Genomic DNA, 21217 nt, shown 5'->3' on the forward strand with positions numbered 1-21217 from the left:
CGCACACGCCTTTGTCCAGCAGGCAACCTACAACTTGACAGAGCGCTGAGTTTTTGGCAGCTTGCTTGGAGATGGAGACCTTGTTGTTGTCAGTAATTCTTCTAGTGTTGTTGATGGAGGGGAAGGCAAAGGAAGCCAGGTCTCCCAGGGCCTGTGGTATTAGCACCTGCCGAGCACGCAGAAGGTCTCAGGTTTGATCCCTGACGTTTCCAAGCAGGGCTAGAAAAGTCTCCTCTCTGAAAACATGGAGTCTGTGTTGACAATGCCTAGCTAGATGGCCTGACTCAGTCTAAGAGAGCTTCAGATGTTCATTGGGAGTGAGGGAACAGAAGTTCAACTGCTGGCACCTCCTGTTAAAAGAATCTCAGGAAGTTGGGTTTGGAAAGATCCCTGCCTAAAATCCTGGAGAGGTGATGGCGGGTAGTATTGGGCCAGATGGACCAGTGGCCTGGTTCATTATAATAAAGTGCAATATATATGCTTCTCACTTGTCTGGATGGATAGAGAAGGGTGAACAAGCATGTGTAGAAACTGGCTGCATGAAGGTTACATTTAGATGCATTGCCCCACCTACATTTGCCTCTGGCCATACCTGTCCCTGGCATGTGGCCCTCAGAAGGTTGTGAAGAAGGAAATGTGGACCCTGGGCTGAAAATTTCCCCCCATCCCTACCTCGCAAGCTTCCAGGTATACCAAGAAGGTGTTCCCCAGGGTCCTGGTCAGGTGGGGTAGTTCAGGGAGAGACATCCCTGATGGGCCAAAGATCCACCCTGGGTTCCATTGGGCAGGTGACCCATGCTTTCTCCACATGTGTGTCTTGCTCGCTCAAGGCCATACCCCTAAAATGTAGGATATCATGCAGGGGTCCACAGTTTATTTGGCTGCCCTTAGCAGCCAGACCAAAATAACCCATATGGTTGCCTCCATACCCTGGTTGGTTTGTGTGCTCTGGATACCTAGACCAAACAATGGCCAAAGAGCCCTTTCCCAAACAGGAGTACAGGGACCAGAGGCTTGTTGTTTTTAGCAGAAACTTGGGGAAACTGAGTTCCCTTACCACGTTGTTGTTGTTGTTTGTTGTTGTTATGGTCAGGTAGCGGGGGGGGGGGGAGAGGCTGGAACGGATATACACCCAATGCCTGAGCCAAAACCCCACCTATAACTGTAATCAATAAAGTTGTGGCCATTTCTAATCCAGAACATTGTCTGCTTAATCACATCTTACATTTAGTCACTGCCCGGTGTGTGTTTGTGCGACTGAGCCTGCAATAAACAAACAACTTTGTGGTGAGTTCCCCCACTGTTTTTTCCAGGAAAAAAGTATTGACAGGGACCACCACCACAGGGACCACCACACAACCTCTAGGATGATCCCCCAACATCCTTTGCAACTCAAGGGTTGGGAGGAAGCCTGGGGTTCAGTAGTCTTCTGCAAAAGGCAGCAGAACACTCCGCCTGTGATCTCAGCGAGTGAAAAATGTAAAAAGCAACAGGGAGCCCCTTAGATGCTTCTCAAGGCAAACCTCCAAACAGCATAGCCAGTTGTCAAGGATGATGGGTATTATAGTCCGGCAACATTTGGAAGGTCATAGGTTCCTCATCCATGCTTTAAGTAACAGCACTGCTTACTGCATATGAGAGATGGAGGGATGTCTCTATTTCGAAGAGGCTTTCCCAGCTGAGAGTGAGGGGTGCCTCTTAGGTCAGAGATGGGGAAGCCTGTGGCCCTGCAGACGGTGTTGGATGCCAACTCCCATCAGCTCCAGCCAGCATGGCCACTGGTCAGGGATGATGGGAGCTGTAGGTCAGCAGAGACTGGAAGGCACCAGGTTCCTTGCCTCTCATATGCTCATCATAGTTTTTTTCTTCACTTAACAAATTACCAGCTCAGGTTATTGGATTACCAATGCAAGTCTTCTTGTCTTCGTCCAGCTGGTATCCTGAGTTGCAGCTGCAGACGGGACCACTGCTGGTGTGGTGGCAAAGGTGAGAACAGCCCCCATTGCTGGTCTCACAGCTGTTCACAATTTCCATTTCTATACCTAGAAAAGCAAGAAGATTGACTGGTTTCCTACAGAATCATCTGTTGACCCATGGCCAAGCGGAAGCAGACATTTGCATGAAATCAACGTTTCAGTAAAAGAGTTTGCACACATTCAAAATTTAAAAGGTTTTTTTTTAAAAAAAGAAGATCTGAAATGTGAATTCCAAAATTCGCAGGCCTACACTGCCCCTTGATATTTCACTCTTCTTGTTATTCTGATTTATTTTGCGAATCACTTCCTATGAAGCATTTTGATTCTTGAAGCAATTCCACAACACAATAAAAACACATATGAAACAACTGGGTATCTAAATACAGTTTTAAACAAGGGTTATTTACCTGGACTAAAATCCAGAGGTGGAAGTCAAAACATGTAGCAAGAGAACTTATATCTCTTGTTTTATTAATCACGGTACTGTATATGTTATTTCAGGGATAAACAGAACCCCAAAAGGGATTTGGCGCTTTTCCCCCCAACCGGAACTCACTGGAATTCTCAGGTGGGCACCATTGCCAATATAAGAGAACAAGGGAGGCGTTCGTGGCAAGTTCCGGCACCTCTTTTTCTAGAAAAACAGCACTGGATCTGGAACAAGCTTGTGTGAAGTGATGTTTGATGTGGGCTGACTATGTGGCCCCACCAAAAGACTCCGTAACTTGCCCAAGGAAAGCCTTATCTCAGCATCTTCCGCTCTTGCACTTTCATCAGAGGGAAGAACATGGGGTTGCACTCGATGACCCTTGGGGTCCCTTCCAGCTCTATGGTTCTGTGACTCTATGGAGATGGATACTTACGGTAACACTGCTTGCCATCAGCCCCCAGCTCATAGCCTGGATTGCAAGTGCATTTAAAGGAGCCGCGGGTGTTCAGGCAACCATGCACACACATGGCTATCCCTGCTACGCATTCATCGATATCTGGACGGAAGAAAGCAGAAGCAAGCTATTTTATGCAGACGAGCAGATTTAGATCCCCGTACATAATTGCCAGCTTGCAGGGGGTGGGACTAGACCAGCCTTTCTCAACCTGCGGGTCCCCAGATGTTGTTGAACTACAACTCCCATCACCCCTAGCTAGCAAGGCCAGAGCTCAGGGATGGTGGGAGTTGTAGTCCAACAACATCTGGGGACCCACAGGTTGAGAACCACTGGACTAGATGAACCTTTGGGCCCCTTCCATCTCCACAGTCCTGTGGTTCCATGAAATTGGAGCAGAACTGCAGAGAATGTGAGCAGAACAGCTGATGGTGAAGACTGCCATTGAGCCAGAGAGCTTGAATGTTGAGAAACTCAGGGCAGTCAAATGAAACTGCTTCTTCACACAGTACATAAACTATGGAACTGGCCATGGACACCAACTTGGATGGCTTTAAAAGAGGATTAGATAAATTCATGGAGGATAAAGACTATCCGTGGCTACTAGCCGTGTTGGATATGCTTTGCCTTCACTGCCAGATGAAGCAATGCTTCTGGATATTCAGAGTGGTCCCATTGAAATTAATGGACCTGAGTTAGTTCATTTGTTCTAATTGCTGTTCTCTATCCAGATCTAAAATCCTGTTGTTCCCAGTGCTGGTGGAAAGTTTGCCCATTGCTACCCTCTCTCTCCCCTTCATGGATCACTGCCTTGTTGTGGTGAAGGGGCTTGAACAACACAGAGAAGCTATGAGCTATGCAGTGCAGGGCTACCCAAGATGGACAGGTCATAGCCGAGAGTTGAGACTAAATGTGATCCACCTGGAAAAGGAACTGGCAAACCACTCCAGTATTTTGCCAAGAAAACTCCATGGACATAAAAAAGAAGTTTTGGGAAGAAAGTGAGAGTTTCCAAGGCATGCTCTGGTTCATTGGGTCACGGAGAATCCAACATGACTAAAACGACTAAACAATAACAACCCTCTCTCTGGCTGCAAAGATCTTACAGTGCAGAGCATGCCTTACCATCTTGTTTTGGTCGCCACACTCTTAAGTTTTCTAGTGGGCAATGTGGTGTCCTCCAATAGTCACTGGACTCCCAACACCTGAAGGGCCCAGCCAGCCTGGCTAATAGTCAAGGTTGAGGGGCACTGTAGTCTATCCAACAACTTATGAAGGGACTCCGCAGTTCTAAATGTTGTTGGACATCAGCTCCCATCAGCCCCAGCCAGCCTGGCGAATGATCAGGGATTATGGGTGTCGTACAAATTATGGAAATAATTAAAAGGTTGAAATGTGTCAGAGAAGGGCTGAGCAAGTAAAGGCCAGGATGTGAAGGTTGTGTTTGCAAGAGAAGCACAGAACGACATGAAAACACGAGCTACTGCTGTAACTGTTAAGGGCGAAGGAAAGTTAAGATGTTATGCCTCCTGATTGAACCAGTGGAAGACAGCAGAAGTACTGCCATATATGGACATAACTGCCCCTTTGCTTCTCTTTGTTTATAAATTTATAAATGCGTGTGGCTTGTTTTTTTTTTCATATTTGGGGTGCCATCCCTCAACTACTTGCTTGCTGCGGTTGTGTTGCACCAGCTTTGCAACACCTAAATAAACATCCTGTTCAACTAACAACTGGAGCCTGGATTTTACTGGCTGTCCAGGCTGAACCCACAGGGTGTTGGTTATTGAACCCCCGTATTTACCCAACAATGGGAGTCGTAGTGTAGTTGTACGATTTAGTATGGCCCATGCGCAAGGATGACGCACAAAGCTGTTATCCAGGAACACCAGGAGGACACCACATCGCTCCACCCAATATGTTGCTGAACACCAACTCCAATCATCCCTGACCATTGGGTCAACAGTCAGGGATGATGGGAGTTGTAGTCTACAATCAGCAGGGCACCCCACTGGCTACCCAGGAGTCTCTTTCCTATGAATGGAGCATATTGGGCATGCATAGAATTGGTGGCTGAGGGGTTTTTGGTTGCTGTCCCCGCCAGCCCCATGAACATTAGAAAGGTCTGTATTAATTGCAAGAAGTAAATGGGATTTTTGTTTTTGCAAGCACTTATCTTCTAGGGCAGCTGAAGGCTCATTTATCATCCTCCCAGACCAGACGGAGCAACTAATTATAGCATCTATGGAGATTAGCAAGGCATTTGCATGGGGGGGGGGGAGAGAGAAAGGACAGCTCTGCAAAACTTGTGCAAGAGCCTCATGAGACGCCCCATACCTTCGCAAGCTTTGTTGTCATCCGCCAGCCTGTATCCAGGGTGGCACTCGCAATGCGCCACCCCACGCCGGCTCTGACACCGGTGCATGCAGCCTCCATTCCTGTCGGCACATGGGTTTCTCACTGGGAAGAGAAGGGAGGCAGCGAGTCAGTTGGAAATGGTCCAAAAGGAAGCAGTCCAAGGCAGAGCCTTGGCGTCACGTGCAGAAGATCACAGGAGCATCTCCGGGTAGGACAGGGAAGAGACTCTCCCTGGACAGCCACTGCTAGTCAGTGCAGTCAATACTGAGCTGGATGGAGTCTATTCTCAATAAATAGGTCATCTGCAGAAACCCACAGGATGTTGCCCAAAATAGTTCTGCTTATGGGAGAGGAACAGTGGGGTGCAACTGCTTTGGATGGAGGCTTCCTTGCATCTTGTGCAGAAGAGAAGTTACGCCGTGCGGGTTCTTAGAAAGGCCAAACACCCTTTCCAAAGAACACTGGCAATGGCTTATCCCGCATGCAGTTGTTCAGGAAAGGAAGCCAGGGGCCAAGTCCTTTCAAGTACATTTTGAAGAGGGATCAGCCAGCACTCAGATGCCAGAAGAGCTGCAGCTTCAACTTTCCACCAGAGAGCTCCTGTTCTAGGTTAATCTGCACCCCAGCATCCTCCCCTTTCTGTCTCTTATCTGAGTCCTTCCAGCTGAGATTATCCAGCTGGTTCTCTCTCCATCGTTGGCTTTCTCCCCTCCTCTGCTGGAACCAGAGATGACTAAGGGGGAGGGGCAGGGAAGGGGGGGAGCGCTTCCTCAGAGATAATTCTGTCTCTTCCCTGGTATGGGAGACTCCTGGGCTTCATTCTATTTCATTTCGCCCCACTTCCCTCCCTTCTCCTCTTCCTCCAAAGACAAAGCAATCCCTCAAAAGGTGTCTGAAAGAACATCATTACACACTCCCTTCTAAACACAAACTGGCCATGCAATCAGGGCAGTGCCGGATTTACATATAAGCTAAACAAGCTATAGCTTAGGGCCCCACTCTCTTGGAGGCCCCCCAAAAAATTAAAGGGGGAAAAAGCTTAATAATTATTTCACTATTAATATACTACTTCTTAATTGTATTTCACTATTAATATAATTCTTCTTAATTGTATTTCAGTTCAACAGTTACTTTGATAAAAATACATATTTTGTTACATGCAAATGGCTTTAGATACCTATTAGGTCCATAAATTACTATATAGCATATATTCAACACAAAAAACAGCGACAATTTGTTGTTGACAAAGGACAGCTGGACATATAAAGACCCCCATTACCTTCAGTAGCTTAGGGCCTCATCAAACCTAAATCCGGCCCTGAATCAAGGAGCCTTGGTCCAGGCCAGCCTTTCTCAACCTGTGAGTCCCCAAATGTTGTTGAACTACAACTCCCATCACCCCTAGCCAGCAAGGCCAGAGCTCAGGGATGATGGGAGTTGTAGTCCAACAACATCTGGGGACCCACAGGTTGTACCACTGGTCCAGGCAATCATTATGAATGAGCAACCATTTCCCGACCAGCTGATCTCACTTGGAACACCTGTGGAAGCCCAGGGGGTGGCACACCTAACGGCACTCACAACTGTCTCTTGTTTTCATCAGGACCAACCCAGGGTTTCAGGCAGCCAATGCTGTATCATGAAGCGACTGAGCCCAACCCTAATGGGAGATGCTGGGGATTGAACCTGAGACCTTCTGTATGCAAATCAGATGCTCTTACCACTGAGCTACTGCCAGGGATGGGTGAATCTGCTGCCAGTTTGGGTTGCTCTTGATTTCTCTTCTCTCCCCCACCCCCGGCTGTAATTGTGTTAAATTAATCACCAAATGTGAAAACGCACACCAACTTAATTCCAAACAATTCATCCAATTTTTAAAAACTGAATTAAAATATAGATACTGGCGACTGCATTTCCACTGTACAAATTTGACCCTGACAATAATATTTTTTTGGGGGGTGGAATTCATTATATTTATTAAATATACACAATTCCATGCAAGTAGTCTGCAGAGGTGTACCTGTCTCTGATCCTAGAGACAATATATAGCCCTTGGGACGATTTGGGAAGAGGGCAGTAGCCCAGTGGCTAGAGCACCTGCTTTGCAAGCAGAAGGTCCTAGGTTCCATCATTGGCATCTCCAGGTACGGCTGGGAATGTCCCCTGCTGGAAACCTTGAACAGTCCCTGCATGCAAGTAGAGACAATGTTGTGCTAGATGGACTAATGGTCTGATCCGTATAAGGCACGTTCCTTTGTTCTTATTAAACCAGGTCTTCATTTAGAATCATGAGGACTAGGAACTTACTAGGGGAAGGTCCATAGCTCAATGGCAGAGCACCTGCCTTGCATGCAGAAGGTCAAAGGTTCAAACCTTGGCATCTCCTGATAGGGCTGTGAATGTCTCCTGTCCAAAATGCTGTGTGAACAATATGGAACTAGATGGACCACGGGTCCAGGACTTAGTATAAGACAGGCCTGCCATGTTCCTCTGCTTGAGCCCTCAAAGGGCAGGGGAGACTCAAAGGGCAGAGGAGACTCACCAATGCAATGCTTCCCATCGTCCTTCAGCTGGTAATTTGGCCGGCATTGGCACTGATGCTGTGAGAGGGTGAGCTGCACACAGTCGTGTTCACATCCACCGTTGTTGATAGCACAGGTGTTTATGGCTGGGAAATGAAAGAACAGCGGCAGGATTAGGTCAAACTGCAATAGATGAGTGATTGGCCAGATCCAGAAGGCCTTTCTTACATTCTTAGTTACGTGATTGCAGTCATGAATCAACTTCACATAGAAATCTTGAACCAACTCCACAGTAAAATGATAACGACCAACAATGCAAAACAAATAAAAACAATTCCACATATACAGAGAATTAAAAACAATTCCATTTTTCAGTTTCAATACAGATACCGACTGAAAAACGGCTTGTTGAAAAAGGAAGGTGTTCAATCATAGCTGTCAAGCGTCCCTTATTTGGCGGGACAGTCCCTTATCCCAGCGCCATGTCCCGCTGCTGTCCCTTATTGATGATATCCCTTAAATAAGCCACTGAAGGTAATGGGGCCCTTTCTATGTCCAGCTGTCCTTTGTCAACAACAAATTGTTGCTTTTTTGTGTTGAATATATGCTATATGGTAATTTATGGACCTAATAGCTATCTAAAGCCATTTGCACGCAACAAAATATGTATTATCAAAGTAATTGTTGATCCCTTATTTCGGCTGCTGATCCCTTATTTTCGAGGCTGCTGGTCCCTTATTTTCAAATCTGTAAGTTGACAGCTATGGTTCAATAGGTGTTGAAATGACAACAAAGACAGCACCCACCTAATATCTAATGCCGATTTTAGGACTCCAACCCCCACCAGTCCCAGCCAGCATAGTCAGTCATCAGGGAGGATGGGAGTTGTAGTCCAAGAACATCTGGAGGGCCAAAGGCTCCTTCCCGGTGCTTCAATGGGAGGGAGTTGCTGACACACTAAAAGCCAATTCTGGAACAAACCTTCTGATAAGACAGTATCTGCAGGAAGCCCTCGTCTGAACAGTTCAGCGATCAACTGAGTATATAATGGGGGACATGATTTTATTTTAGGCATCCTGGTTCCAAGCATCCTGGGCTTTGAGCATCAGAGCCAACACATTGTTGGTTAATTGGGAGCCAATCAAATTCTTTCAGCAGCAGTGCAAAGCTGCTGCATTTTGCACTAGCTACGTGATGTGTGAACAGATGCTTTCTTCAGTCATGTTTTTGTCTACAGCTCGTAGCTAGCGAAGAGGAAGCTTAACCCAGAGCCCTGGTTTCAGTGATGATACTCCAAGCCAAACTTTGGCTGAACTCAGTGCGGCACTGAAAAAGGACTGGGATGGAGCAAAGCAGTTGCAAGATCCTCTCTGGGAGTCCACACATTCACAAAGTCCCAGGAAGGCAGAGTTGGGGAGGTCCCTTTTCAGACCAAAGGGCCGTATTATCTTCTGGGCAGCCTTCTGAGGGCCACATGGCAGTAGTGGGTGGATCCAAAGGCAAAAGTGTGCAGAGCAACACCTTTGTACAGACGACGATTTTCTGAACACAACCCTCTCCATCCAGGCAAGCAAGAAGCATGATCTGCTTTGCAGGACACACTGCAGTCAGGCACAAACATCTGAGGGGCAAAGCAAAGCTGGTGAGGGGAGTGGGCTGGGGAGAAATTAACAGAATTGCCTGAAGGGCTTTATTTGACCTCTAGTCCTAAGGTTCCCCAGCCAAGGTAAGCCACAATATTGGACTTGCCATTTGTGAACCAGACCAGTGTGTCACTGAGCAATGAGCAGAACACTCCATGTATGGGACTCGTCTGCAGAAAATGCGCTGATGATATAAAACAGGCCATTATTTTTGGATCTGCTATCTTGTTTCGTTTTTAAAAGAACGAAAGGAGGGATGTTCTCCTTGGATCAAAATTTCAGCCACACGGTTTCAGTGACATAATCCAAGGCTGCAAACTGGGGGTGGTTCAAGGGACGGAATCCAATCGACAATTTTGTCTGCATGTGGCAAACCCTCTGCCCCACGCTGCCACCTGCCCAGCAGGTGCTGAGGTTGAAGAACAAGTTTTGATGAGGGTTTGTTTAAGGAAGGAAACGGCCATCATGGGGTGTTGACGGCAGGAGGGGCGGCTCCAAGTGCCCCCAGCGGTTCAGACCAATCCAGAAAGAGAGCAGCCAATGGCAATTGAAGCTGCATTCAAATAACTTCCAGCGAGACAAGAAGGATGTGGGAAGCTTATTTTCTGGCTGCACGCCATGCAGTAAACAAAGAGAGAAAGAAACATTTTAGGCAGCCAGTCATGCTTCAAAACACCCCAAAGGTACACGCAAAAATCTGCCTTGCTTTTCTGGACTTTCAAAGACTTGTTTCACATATGGAACTTGAGAAGCTACTTTGTACGGAGTTCAGAACTTCAGTCCATTTACACATTGGGGGCAAATGCAGCCCCCTAGGCCTCTCCTTCTGGCCTTAGGCACTCTCCCAAGCCACGCCCCCTACTCAGGCCACACCCCTACCTGACCTTGCTTTGCATCCTCCTTGAATGTTTTTGCCAGATTGGATCACACCTTTTGTTTCTCTGGATGGAGGACAGAGAGTGGTGTGTAGAAACTAGGCAACTGTACAATGGTAAAATTTGCATTTGTTGCTCCGCCCACTTTTGCCTCTGGCCCCGCCCATGTCCAGCATATGTTTCCCAGAAAGGAATGTAGCTCCTGGGTGGAAATGTTCTCCCAACTCCAATTTACGCTGATTGGAAGGGGGAGGGGCTCCAGGCTATCTTTCCCAGCTCTTCCTTCCTGGGTGCCAGGGCTGGAATCAGATGCTGGTCAGTATGAAGAAGCAGTCAGTTGTCAGTAAAGTTAATTCTTTATTCAAGGAAACAGCATGCAACTCAGCCACACTTCTGAGTAGGTCTTGCCCCTGTGGAACTGTCCCTGCCTTCCACCCCTTCTAAGGCTCCTCCTCTCTCAGATGTTTCCCAAGCAGTCTCAAACTGCATCTGCCCGCCTCTGACCTCTGTTCTGCTCTCCTCATTATTCCGTGTGTTCTTGTAGACCAGGGTGGAGGGGAGATTGTCACAGCAGGAGAAGGAGACTCCCAGGATCCTTCAGCAGTATCTTAACCCCCTCCTCTGCTGTAGCCTCGGAGTCTGAACTGCTCCCTGTCACAGGTTCCTCCTGATCATTAAACCCTGTTGTCCCTTCTGTATCCATCACCTCTGTCCAATCTTCCCTCTCTGACGTCTCCTCAGTGTCCCACCACCAATCCCCTGACTCCGAGCCTTCATCCTCTGGGATTACCCTTGGGGGTTCCCTGGCCAGAGGGCCCCCCTCCTCTTCACCCAGCAGCTTCCACTGCATTAGGTGGGCACCTCACATGGCCTCCTCAGTGGGCCAGGCCCGGTGGTACAGTCCAGGAAAGGCTTTGCCACTTGACTTTAGTGAATGTGTACATTAGCCTTTAAATTCTCTGGAGACATTTATATTTCATGGCCCACAGCCTGCTTCTTCACGCAAGAGACTGGCTGACAATATTATCTTAGAAAGGAAACCGTTCAGTGGGTTTCCATAAACAACTTCTGGCAAGTGACAATTATTTGGAAGGCAGTTATCTCGAACCCTCCAGGAGACATCTCCCCTCTCCCTCCCCGCAAATAAAAGAGAGGTGCTTTTGGAGAAGGTAACGCCACGTCTCTTGAGTCGGAGGTGGGGAACTTTTTACAACCCAAGGGCCACATTCGCTTCCAGGCAACATTTCAGGGGCCACATGCCAGCAGTGGACGGGAGACAGAAGTGGGTAGAGCAACAAATGTGGATTTTGCATTTTAACAGCAGGCTAGTTTTATTCAAAGGTCTGTATAGTTAAAGCTATGGTTTTCCCAGTAGTGATGTATGGAAGTGAGAGCTGGACCATAAAGAAAGCTGATCGCTGAAGAATTGATGCTTTTGAATTATGGTGCTGGAGGAGACTCTTGAGAGTCCCATGGACTGCAAGAAGATCAAACCTATTCCATTCTGAAGGAAATCAGCCCTGAGTGCTCACTGGAAGGACAGATGCTGAAGCTGAGGCTCCAATTCTTTGGCCACCTCATGAGAAGAGAAGACTCCCTGGAAAAGACCCTGATGTTGGGAAAGATGGAGGGCGCAAGGAGAAGGGGACGACAAGAGGACGAGATGGTTGGACAGTGTTCTCGAAGCTACAAACATGAGTTTGACCAAACTGCGGGAGGCAGTGGAAGACAGGAATGCCTGGCGTGCTCTTTTCCATGGGGTCACGAAGAGTTGGACACGCCTAAACAACAATAAGTTTTATACAGACCCCCCCCCCAAAAAACCCACCACTCTCCATCTAGGCAGTCTCTCCATCTAGGGAAAAGGATGTACTCCGAGTTGAAGAACACATTCCAGACAGGCAAAAAAACATCCAAGGAGGGGTAGAATCAGGGCTTGGGAGGGAGCAACCCAAGGGCCTGATGGAGTGGAGGGTTGAATTTGCCCACCTCCCCTCCCCTCCAGGGCCTGAGGTTCCTCATCCCCAATATAACATCTTGAAAGGTGTCTGCTTTCCAGTGCACTGCTCTTCCAGGATCATCTGTGATCCCCAAATAGCCTCCAGGAGCTGCAGAAGAAAACTTGGCTTAGCGTGCAAGAAGGAAAAGCCACAAATATGTCCTAATTTTACTGTAAACGATTCCCCCAGCAAAAAAACAAAACATGGCCCGAAATAGCAATGTGTGACCTTTCCTGATACAGAGAACAATTTGAATTGGTCTTTTGCATTCAGGCGTAGACACACAAGCCCCTGATTAACCAGGCAACCCATTTGGGGACCCAAAGCCATTGAGTCGGGTCAAAATGTTTGTTGAGCAATGCATAAGGGCTGTTGGAACAGGAGCTGGAAAAGTGGTTTACGGTTCTTTTGCAACGAAAACAAAAACACACACATGCACAATCATCTTGGACTGAAGCAACGAGGAGCTGGATATTACAGAGCCTGGTGGTAGCTATTAAAAAAAATCAAATCACATATATTTAAACAAAGCTAATAAAAACATTCAAAGCTTTCATAAAGAATGCTGTTGAGGTTCTATCTTTCCTTCCGTTTTTTTTTAAAAAAATATGATGGTAAAGGCAGGCTTCACTTTTGCCCGCCTGGGAGAAAAACAAGACTAGAAAGGTTTAATAAGCGATCATCTTAAATCTAAAATAATCTCTCCTGGTATGAAACCATATAAAACTTAAACCACTTCTTGCTATTAAAGAGGACATGTTTTTGTATTTCAGAATTAAACGGGCTGTTATACCAACACACAAACAAGCAAGCACACATATGAAAGTTAAGCTTACAAAATTGGATGTTTCTTGTTCAAAAGGAATGCTGGGATAATGGGATGGCCCATTGAGCATATAGCTCAAAGCAACACAGTCCTCCCCAAACAGCTCTTAAAGGACAGTATCCATATGAAGAGATCATGCCATCACCCAACCTCCTGTCCCGCAGGAAAATTAACTGTTTTTTACTAAATCGCACCATTGGCCCATCTGGACTAAAACTACCTACACTGACTGGCAGCAGCTCTCCAGAGTTTCAGGCAGGAGGCTCTCATAGACCTACCTAGAGATGCTGAGGAGAGAACCTGGACCTTCCTCATGCAAAGCAGATGTTCTGCCATGGAGTTATGGCTCTTACGACACAGGAACGTGGGAAGCTGCCTTGTATACCAAGTCAGACCACTGACTCCATCTGGATCAGTTGTGTCTACACTGGCTGGCAACAGCTCTCCAGGGGTCTGTCCCAGTCCATCACAGAGATGCCAGTGGCTGAACCAAGGATCTCTACACAGAGACTCTACCAATTAACTATGGTGGAATGCCGTAGCAGAAGCAGGATTTTACCCTTATTCCCTTCTGCTGTGCCACCTGAGTCACGAGGCATGGAATACTATGGGAAGTAGTTCTTTCAGGGGCTCTTGCAACTGCAAGATACACACCCGTATAGAACATAAATTTTAAATTTATTGTTGTACATTGTTTTAATTGTTTGTTTTCCTTCTGGGACTGTTCCCCCAAGTGTGTTTTATAAGCTGGTCTCAGACTGTAATAAATTGTCTATCATCCATCTATCTATCTATCTATCTATCTATCTATCTATCTATCTTCTTGTTGTTGCTGTTGTTTAGTCGTTTAGTCGTGTCCGACTCTTCATGACCCCATGGACCAGAGCATGCCAGGCATTCCTGTCTTCCACTGCCTCCCACAGTTTGGTCAAACTCATGCTGGTAGCTTCGAGAACACTGTCCAACCATCTCGTCCTCTGTCGTCCCCTTCTCCTTGTGCCCTCCATCTTTCCCAACATCAGGGTCTTTTCCAGGGAGCCTCAGCTTCAGGATCTGTCCTTCCAGTGAGCACTCAGGGCTGATTTCCTTCAGAATGGAGAGGTTTGATCTTCTTGCGGTCCATGGGACTCTCAGGAGTCTCCTCCAGCACCATAATTCAAAAGCATCAATTCTTCGGCAATCAGCCTTCTTTATGGTCCAGCTCTCACTTCCATACATCACTACTGGGAAAACCATAGCTTTTACTATACAGACCTTTGTCGGCAAGGTTCTATCTATCTATCCAGCAGCTAATAGTCCAGTTTGGTCAACCCAGGAGCAACTTGTGAATGGTTTGATGCCACTACACTCTCCTCCTCCTCATTCACATTTCGGGCTCCACTCTGCTCAATCCAGAAGGAGCACTTACAGATTCGATGTTGGTAAATGGAGAGCTCACAGGCTCAGAAGAGCTGAAGCAGAGGGAGAACGCAGCCATCATGCTTAGTAACCAGTGTCAGAAACTAAATCTATAAGCTAGGCACCAAATGGCTCCTTAAACCAGTTGCCATTTTGGGGCTAGATGGTTTGAAAGCCCTATTTTTTCCAACATGACTTTTTGGTTCCTGAAATTCATTCTGACTGCTCAGCGAAAATATAATAGAGAGAATTCGACAGGATGTGTTGATAGGGTGTGAAAGCAGCCAAGATTCAAATATCCCCAGGCATGTGCCTCCAGATGGTGGACATGTCAGGTGCCATCCTGGCACCCGGGTGTCTTCACTTGGTTGCACATGCCTGAAAGCCAGGTGCAAAATGCACCTGGTGAATTTCGAATGCTGTTAGCAACCACCAGAAACCTTCTCCTCCATGAATTGGTCTTTTAAAGCCATCCATCCGAGGAGAGTATTGTGAATAATAACATTAAAAGAGCCAGGCTGCTGGATCATGGCAAAGGCCATCTAGTCCAGAATCCTGTTCTCACAGTGGTCAAGCAGATGCCTATCAGGTTTAAGGTGCTGGTTTAAACCTTTAAAGCCCTATACGGCCGAGGACCCTCGTACCTACGGGACCACCTCTCCTGGTATGTCCCACGGAGGACCTTACGGTCTTCAAACAAAAACATCTTGGAGATCCCGGGCCACAGGGAGGTTAGGCTGGCCTCAACCAGAGCCGGGGCTTTTTCGGCCGGGGCTCCGATCTGGTGAAACGCTCTGTCACAAGAGACTAGGGCCCTGTGGGACTTGACATCTTTCCGCAGGGCCTACAAGACAGAGCCGTTCCACCAGGCCTTTGGCCAAGGCACAGTCTGACCCCCCTCCTTTGGTAATCCTCATAGAACTCTAGCTCAATGGTTGCCATTAATTTGATTATGAACTGATTTTAAAATGAATTGATTTTAGAATTTTGTGTTACTTTTATTGCTGTTAGCTGCTCTGAGCCCGGCTTCGGCTGGGGAGGGCGGGATACAAATAAAATATTATTATTATTATTATTATTATTATTATTATTATTATTATTAACCTGCAAGCAGGATCTGAGCACAAGAGCATTCTCCTCTCCTGTGGTTTCCAGCAACTGGTACCCGGAGGCATACTGCCTCTGACAGTGGAGAGAGAAGACAGACATCACTGGCAGCCTCACCTCTGTGAATTTGTCCAGCCTTCTAAAGCTCTCCAGGTTGGTTGCCTTCATGGCATCTTGTGGGAGTGAGTTCCACAGTTTAACTAGGCCCTGCATGAAGAAGTACATCTTTTTGTCTGTCTTGAATCTCCCAACAATCAGATTTGTTGGATTTCCACAAGTTCAATATTATGATAGAAGAAGGAAAAAACATCTCCCTATCAGCTTTCATACCCAACATGTATAGTTGTATACAGCTTTATAATGCTCCTTCATAAATTATAGCAAGGCCAACTTCTCTGTATGTAAACAGGATTTGTCATAGCTCATTTGGGTGAAGGGGATTTCCTGTTCCCTCTACATCATTTTTGTTCTGAAGGGCTCCTACAGTTCCCCAACAGTTCCCACTAATCTTGAAAATCACTCTTTGGAAAATCGGGGCAGATTTCTGAGCTGCAATTGCCTGGCTTTGGGTAAACAAGACCACCTTCTTCAGCTCAAAGGGCATTCTGTGTCTCTGCAGAATTTCATTTTAAATCCTAAATTGGAGGAGGACTTCTCTAGGGTACAGTGCCCAGTTCTCAATACCTCAGAGCGTTACAACCTGAGCAAATCCATATTTTGACCAAAAAAATTATTCATTTTGGCAACTTTGCTAAATTATATTCTGCCCCACTCAGGAAACTGGTTGAGGGTTTTATAGAACTGTTTCCAGTAGCGCTCTGCCAAAAATTACCTTCACATATTTTCCCCCTGACGCGTTTTCCATCAGTTAATGAGAAAAGAAATTACATTCAAAAAAATATCAAGGGAGGAGGAAATTTCAGTGAGATTTTCATGTATGGGATGTGGGTTTTTTGTTCTGCTTACTTACTTACAAGGTGGTCAGGGGGAGGGGGAAACTTGAATGTCCCTTCATTCTACAAAAATCATTTTCTCTGGCATTCTGCAGGCTTGCACATTAATCCCACTTCCCGAAATCCACATGAGGTGGGCTACCCTTTAAGTGGGGGGAGGTGGAGAGGCTGCCTACTTTGTGCCTGATAGTTGCTCCCCCCCCCCTTTTATTAAATGCAGAGCATTGGAATGCCAAAAGGGAAGGGAAAGCAAAAAAACAAAAGTAAACAAACTGATCTCAGGAACTTTGCATCCAGGCTTCCCAGCTTCCCCTAAGAACATAAGAAGACCGGTTCAATGGTCCATCTAGCATACCCTCCAACATTTCTCTGATGAAAACAGAGACATCCTCTCCAACATTTCTCCAGTGGCACTAGAGACATTCTACTCCATACCCTCCAACATTTCTCCAATGAAAATAAGGGGGAAAGTGGGACATTCTAGGATCAAATCTGAAACCAGGACAGCTTCTGTAAATGTGGGACTGTTCCCGGAAATTAGGGACACTTGGAGGATGTGATCTAGTCCAACATACAGCACTCAGAAGAAGGACCTGATCCAGCAACCCGCTCCCTGACCTGTGACAAGTAAACACCCTCCGTGCCCCTGCCCCAGTCTGCCATCTCACTATGGTAAGGTAAGCTCAACCCCACACTAGCGAAAACCAAAAAGAAATGTTAAAGCACTCTGTGAAAGCAGGAGTGATTTGCAGGGGAAAGCATTTATATATAGTGAAGAATGGGTTTTGCGTGGACAGGTGGAGACCCCCCCCCCCAACCCTGGCCAACACCCGGGTGGAATAATGACTCAAGACAACTTGTTATGGGATCAAAATTTTGGCCACAACTTAATTAAAACTTCAGATCTAGGGAGACCTTGGCTTAGGCATTGGGCATTTTCCCTCCTAGTCCCCGGCCGGGGATCTGGGGAACATCAGGGTTATCCAGAATGTGTGGGGATAGGGCTGGCTCTGGAGAACGTCTGTTCAAGCAGAGAGCCTGCCCCCCATTTCGCCGCCGTCACAGGGGAGAGCAATAACAACCAATTGGCATATGGCCAATGCCTCCCCTCAAAACAACCCCTTTAATGGGGAACCCTGGGATCACCGCTGGGGGGGCATGGGTCACCGCTTCAGCCCCCCCCCCATTTAGGGAAGACTAAAGGATTCTGCCCAAGGCCTGAAACCGCCAAAGTTATGACGTTTTGCTACGGGGAAGGCAAAACCTGCCAATGCAGGAAAATTCCTTTCTGGCCCTTCAACAGCGACCATAACGTAGCAGTACCCGTGTGCCTGTGAAGAAGAGGTTAACCTGCGAAAGAAGGCTTAACTGAGGGAGGGCAGGGTGGGAGAAGCTCTGAAGCTGACTGAGAACACTCAGGTAAGTTCTGCCCACTATTGTGTGGGCAGGTCGATCCCTCCCCTTACCTGGCCAACTCTGTCTTGGCAACGCCTCCAAAGCTGGGATTGGGTAACTGGCAGAGGTAGGCGGCCGCCTCCAGGTGTCCAGCCTGGGGAGGGGGGCGAATCCAGGCTCTACTGCCGGGAGCCGCATGGGATTGTGGGGGCTGCACGTGACCACACAAAAGGCGCTCCCCATATGATGTGGGGAGCGGTCATTAACACAGCACTTGTTTTAAATGCTAGAGAGAGCAGCATTTGGCCGTCATGCCCCTTACTTACAATGAGTAGGCTTATTCATCTGTGACTCTTCTCTTCTCATTTCATTTATTATATTTCTATGCCGCTTCTCCCTCACACAAATTGGCACACAAACAATAAACAATGATAACATAATAAAACCTCAAGGTTTCAACATAAATCACGAAGAACAATTAACAAATCATCAGCAAAACAAATTGCCAGTAAAACAACCACCTTCTATAAAACGCTATCAACAAGGTTAAAACATAAGCTAAACAGCGCAACCACAACAAAAAGTCATATTCTAAGACTCACAAAACACTACAGGATTTGTAATCCACAAAAGACTATTAACAGCATTAGCAAACTAACAACCAAAAACAATAAGCAACTTTTTTACTTTTAAAAGACAACTGAAGGGGGCCCTGTTTAGGGAAGTTTTTAAAGTTTGATGCTGTATTGTTTTTAATATTTGGTTGGAAGCCGCCCAGAGTGGCTGGGGAAACCCAGCCAGATGGGCGGGGTATAAATAATAAATTGTATTATTATTATTATTATTATTATTATTATTATTATTATTACTAAAATAAGCACTGCTGAATGCACACACTCTCTCTTCCAACCCCCATGACTCATAATCTTCCACTCAACTCATCCGAAGACACATACACATAATGCCCATGACAGTAACTCCATTTTGAAGGCTTCAGAAACTTCTATGGCTGGAGGCTGGGGCAGAGCAGGTGGGAAAACAACAACAGCAGCAGCAGCAGCAGCAACAACAACAACAACAAACCAGGTGAGGGAAGCTCATCAGGTCTCAAACCCTCGGTGAGTTAGGGACTTCCACGGTGTTATGTACTGAGCTGAACAGGATCCAAAATGCAGCAGTCTGATTGGTCCTAGAACAATAGGATTCAGAATGCAGCAGTCTGATTGGTCCTAGAACAATATAATTCAGAATGCAGCAGTCTGATTGGTCCACAGGAGCCACCCATTCCAACTCCAGGTGGAAGTGAATCTGCAACCTGATTGGCCTACAGGAGAATCCCGGAATTAGCCAATCACATGGGGCCCATTGTGTAAATAATGTATATAAAGCAGACATTTCAGGGGAACTGGCATTCCTCACTACTATGAGCTGAATAAAGAGCATGAAATCCACACTCGACTCCAAGTATATTTCACACTGCATGAGAAGACAGTCTCAGGCAGACTGAGCAGATGAGACCAAAGATGGGCCCAACGACCAAGAAGGCAGTTTCTGCATGTGCTGTAGCAATGAGGAGCAGGTGGAGCTCATGAACCTGGAAAGCCAGCTTGTCTAGGAGAAGGAAAACCTCCACTGCTCTGTGAGATATCTTTGAGAGAAGGAAAAGTTAAGGATCAAACCCTACACAAATCTGGAGTGGGGCTGATGGTTGAATAGCACCTGGTACGCCTCTTTCTGGCAACTCCTGCAGCCAAGCTGGTGCCAAAGGTATTGCTCTGCTTTCCTTTGGACCACCATCAAGACGGAAGTATTGTCATCTGGGCAGCCCAGGACCTCCACACATATTGCCCAGGTTTGCGCCCCGGGGAGGTCACTTCAGTGCTGCTAACACAGTGGCTTGATTTCACCTTCAGAGGCACACTCCATTGTCCCTCAAGACCGATGGAGGCCAACAACCAAAAACTCTCTCTCCACACACAAACCCTGTACCCAATTCAAAACCCTGCACCACCAAAGTGCAACTGCTGGACTCTGAGGAATGTGTGCAAATTAATTACCCGTGTGCTGGGCTTGCTTTCCCTTCCCTCCCCTAAATAATTTTGCTTTCAGCTCCCACCATTCAATCCATCAAATACATTGGAATATATATAATGCAGCAGCAAGAGAGGCGAATGCAATTCTAGGCTGTCTCAACAGAAGTACAGAATTAATGTCATAGGCAATTGTCAGTTACATTGAACTACCCTGGGGCTCAGTTTCACTCAAAGTAGACTTGTTTAAATTAATGACCCCGAGCTAGTCATATCCATTAATTTCAATGATCTGAGTAGGACTAACATTGGGTGCAAACTTTGACTTTAAAAGATAATTTATTAAAAGGAAAGAAATACATGTATGACTGACAATCAAAATGATTAAAAAGGTAAGCAGGATAAAAGTATATATATAAAACTGGCAGGAAGTTGTTCTCCACACTCATGAGGAAAAGAAGCTTGTAAAATGATGTTAAATTATTCACTGCATACATGCCTTGTGTTTTGCTTTTTAATCAGCCTGAGGACAATGGGAGGGTTAGGGTAAAGGTAAAGGTAAAGGGACCCCTGTCCATTAGGTCCAGTCGTGGCCGACTCTGGGGTTGCGGCGCTCATCTCGCTTTATTGGCCGAGGGAGCCAGCGTACAGCTTCTGGGTCATGTGGCCAGCATGACTAAGCCGCTTCTGGCGAACTAGAGCAGCACACGGAAACGCTGTTTACCTTCCTGCCGGAGCAGTACCTATTTATCTACTTGTACTTCATGCTTTCGAACTGCTAGGTTGGCAGGAGCAGGGACTGAGCAACAGGAGCTCACCCCGTCGCAGGGATTCGAAACGCCAACCTTCTGATTGGCAAGCCCTAGGCTCTGTGGTTTAACCCACAGTGCCACCCGCGTCCCTGTTAGGGTATCTTCTCCCAACTAACTTGTCCACTCGATTCTCTTTGACTGTCCCAAAATACAGGTTGCATGTAAGAAGAGGAATACCCTTCCCCGCCCCCCACAAGCTAATAACCCCGTTTGAACCTTATAGCTTTTCCAACTGTACATGTCGACTGCAAAGCGCTCTGTTTGCATTTGCCATACGGCGTACATTCCAGCTCGGGACAAGTAATAAGAAGCAGAAGTCATTCTCTGGCAAGGCACGCAGCAGGCCATATGCACATGTGAAACAAGACGGGGGGTTGGCAGCCCTGTCGATACAGGATGGGGAATTATACATGGCACATGTCAAGGAGGAAGAATCAA

The 21217-nt window shown here is 46.7% G+C and overlaps 1 protein-coding gene across 5 annotated transcripts in view; it reads right to left on the reverse strand.

Moving 5' to 3' along the window:
- The window catches only part of MEGF6 (multiple EGF like domains 6), a 206646-nt gene that overhangs the window by 52097 nt on the left and 133332 nt on the right, over window positions 1-21217 (reverse strand). For all 5 annotated transcript variants that reach the window (XM_083628414.1, XM_083628413.1, XM_083628415.1 and 2 more), the window contains 4 exons: window positions 7761-7886; window positions 5198-5320; window positions 2840-2962; window positions 1905-2042 (listed from right to left, as the gene is read on the reverse strand). In XM_083628414.1, the coding sequence (XP_083484540.1) occupies window positions 1905-2042; window positions 2840-2962; window positions 5198-5320; window positions 7761-7886 (510 nt within the window). The remainder of the gene's footprint in view (window positions 1-1904; window positions 2043-2839; window positions 2963-5197; window positions 5321-7760; window positions 7887-21217) is intronic.

This window comes from Podarcis filfolensis, assembly GCF_964270895.1.
Source record: "Podarcis filfolensis genome assembly, chromosome: 8".
Taxonomy (NCBI): Eukaryota; Metazoa; Chordata; class Lepidosauria; order Squamata; family Lacertidae; genus Podarcis; species Podarcis filfolensis.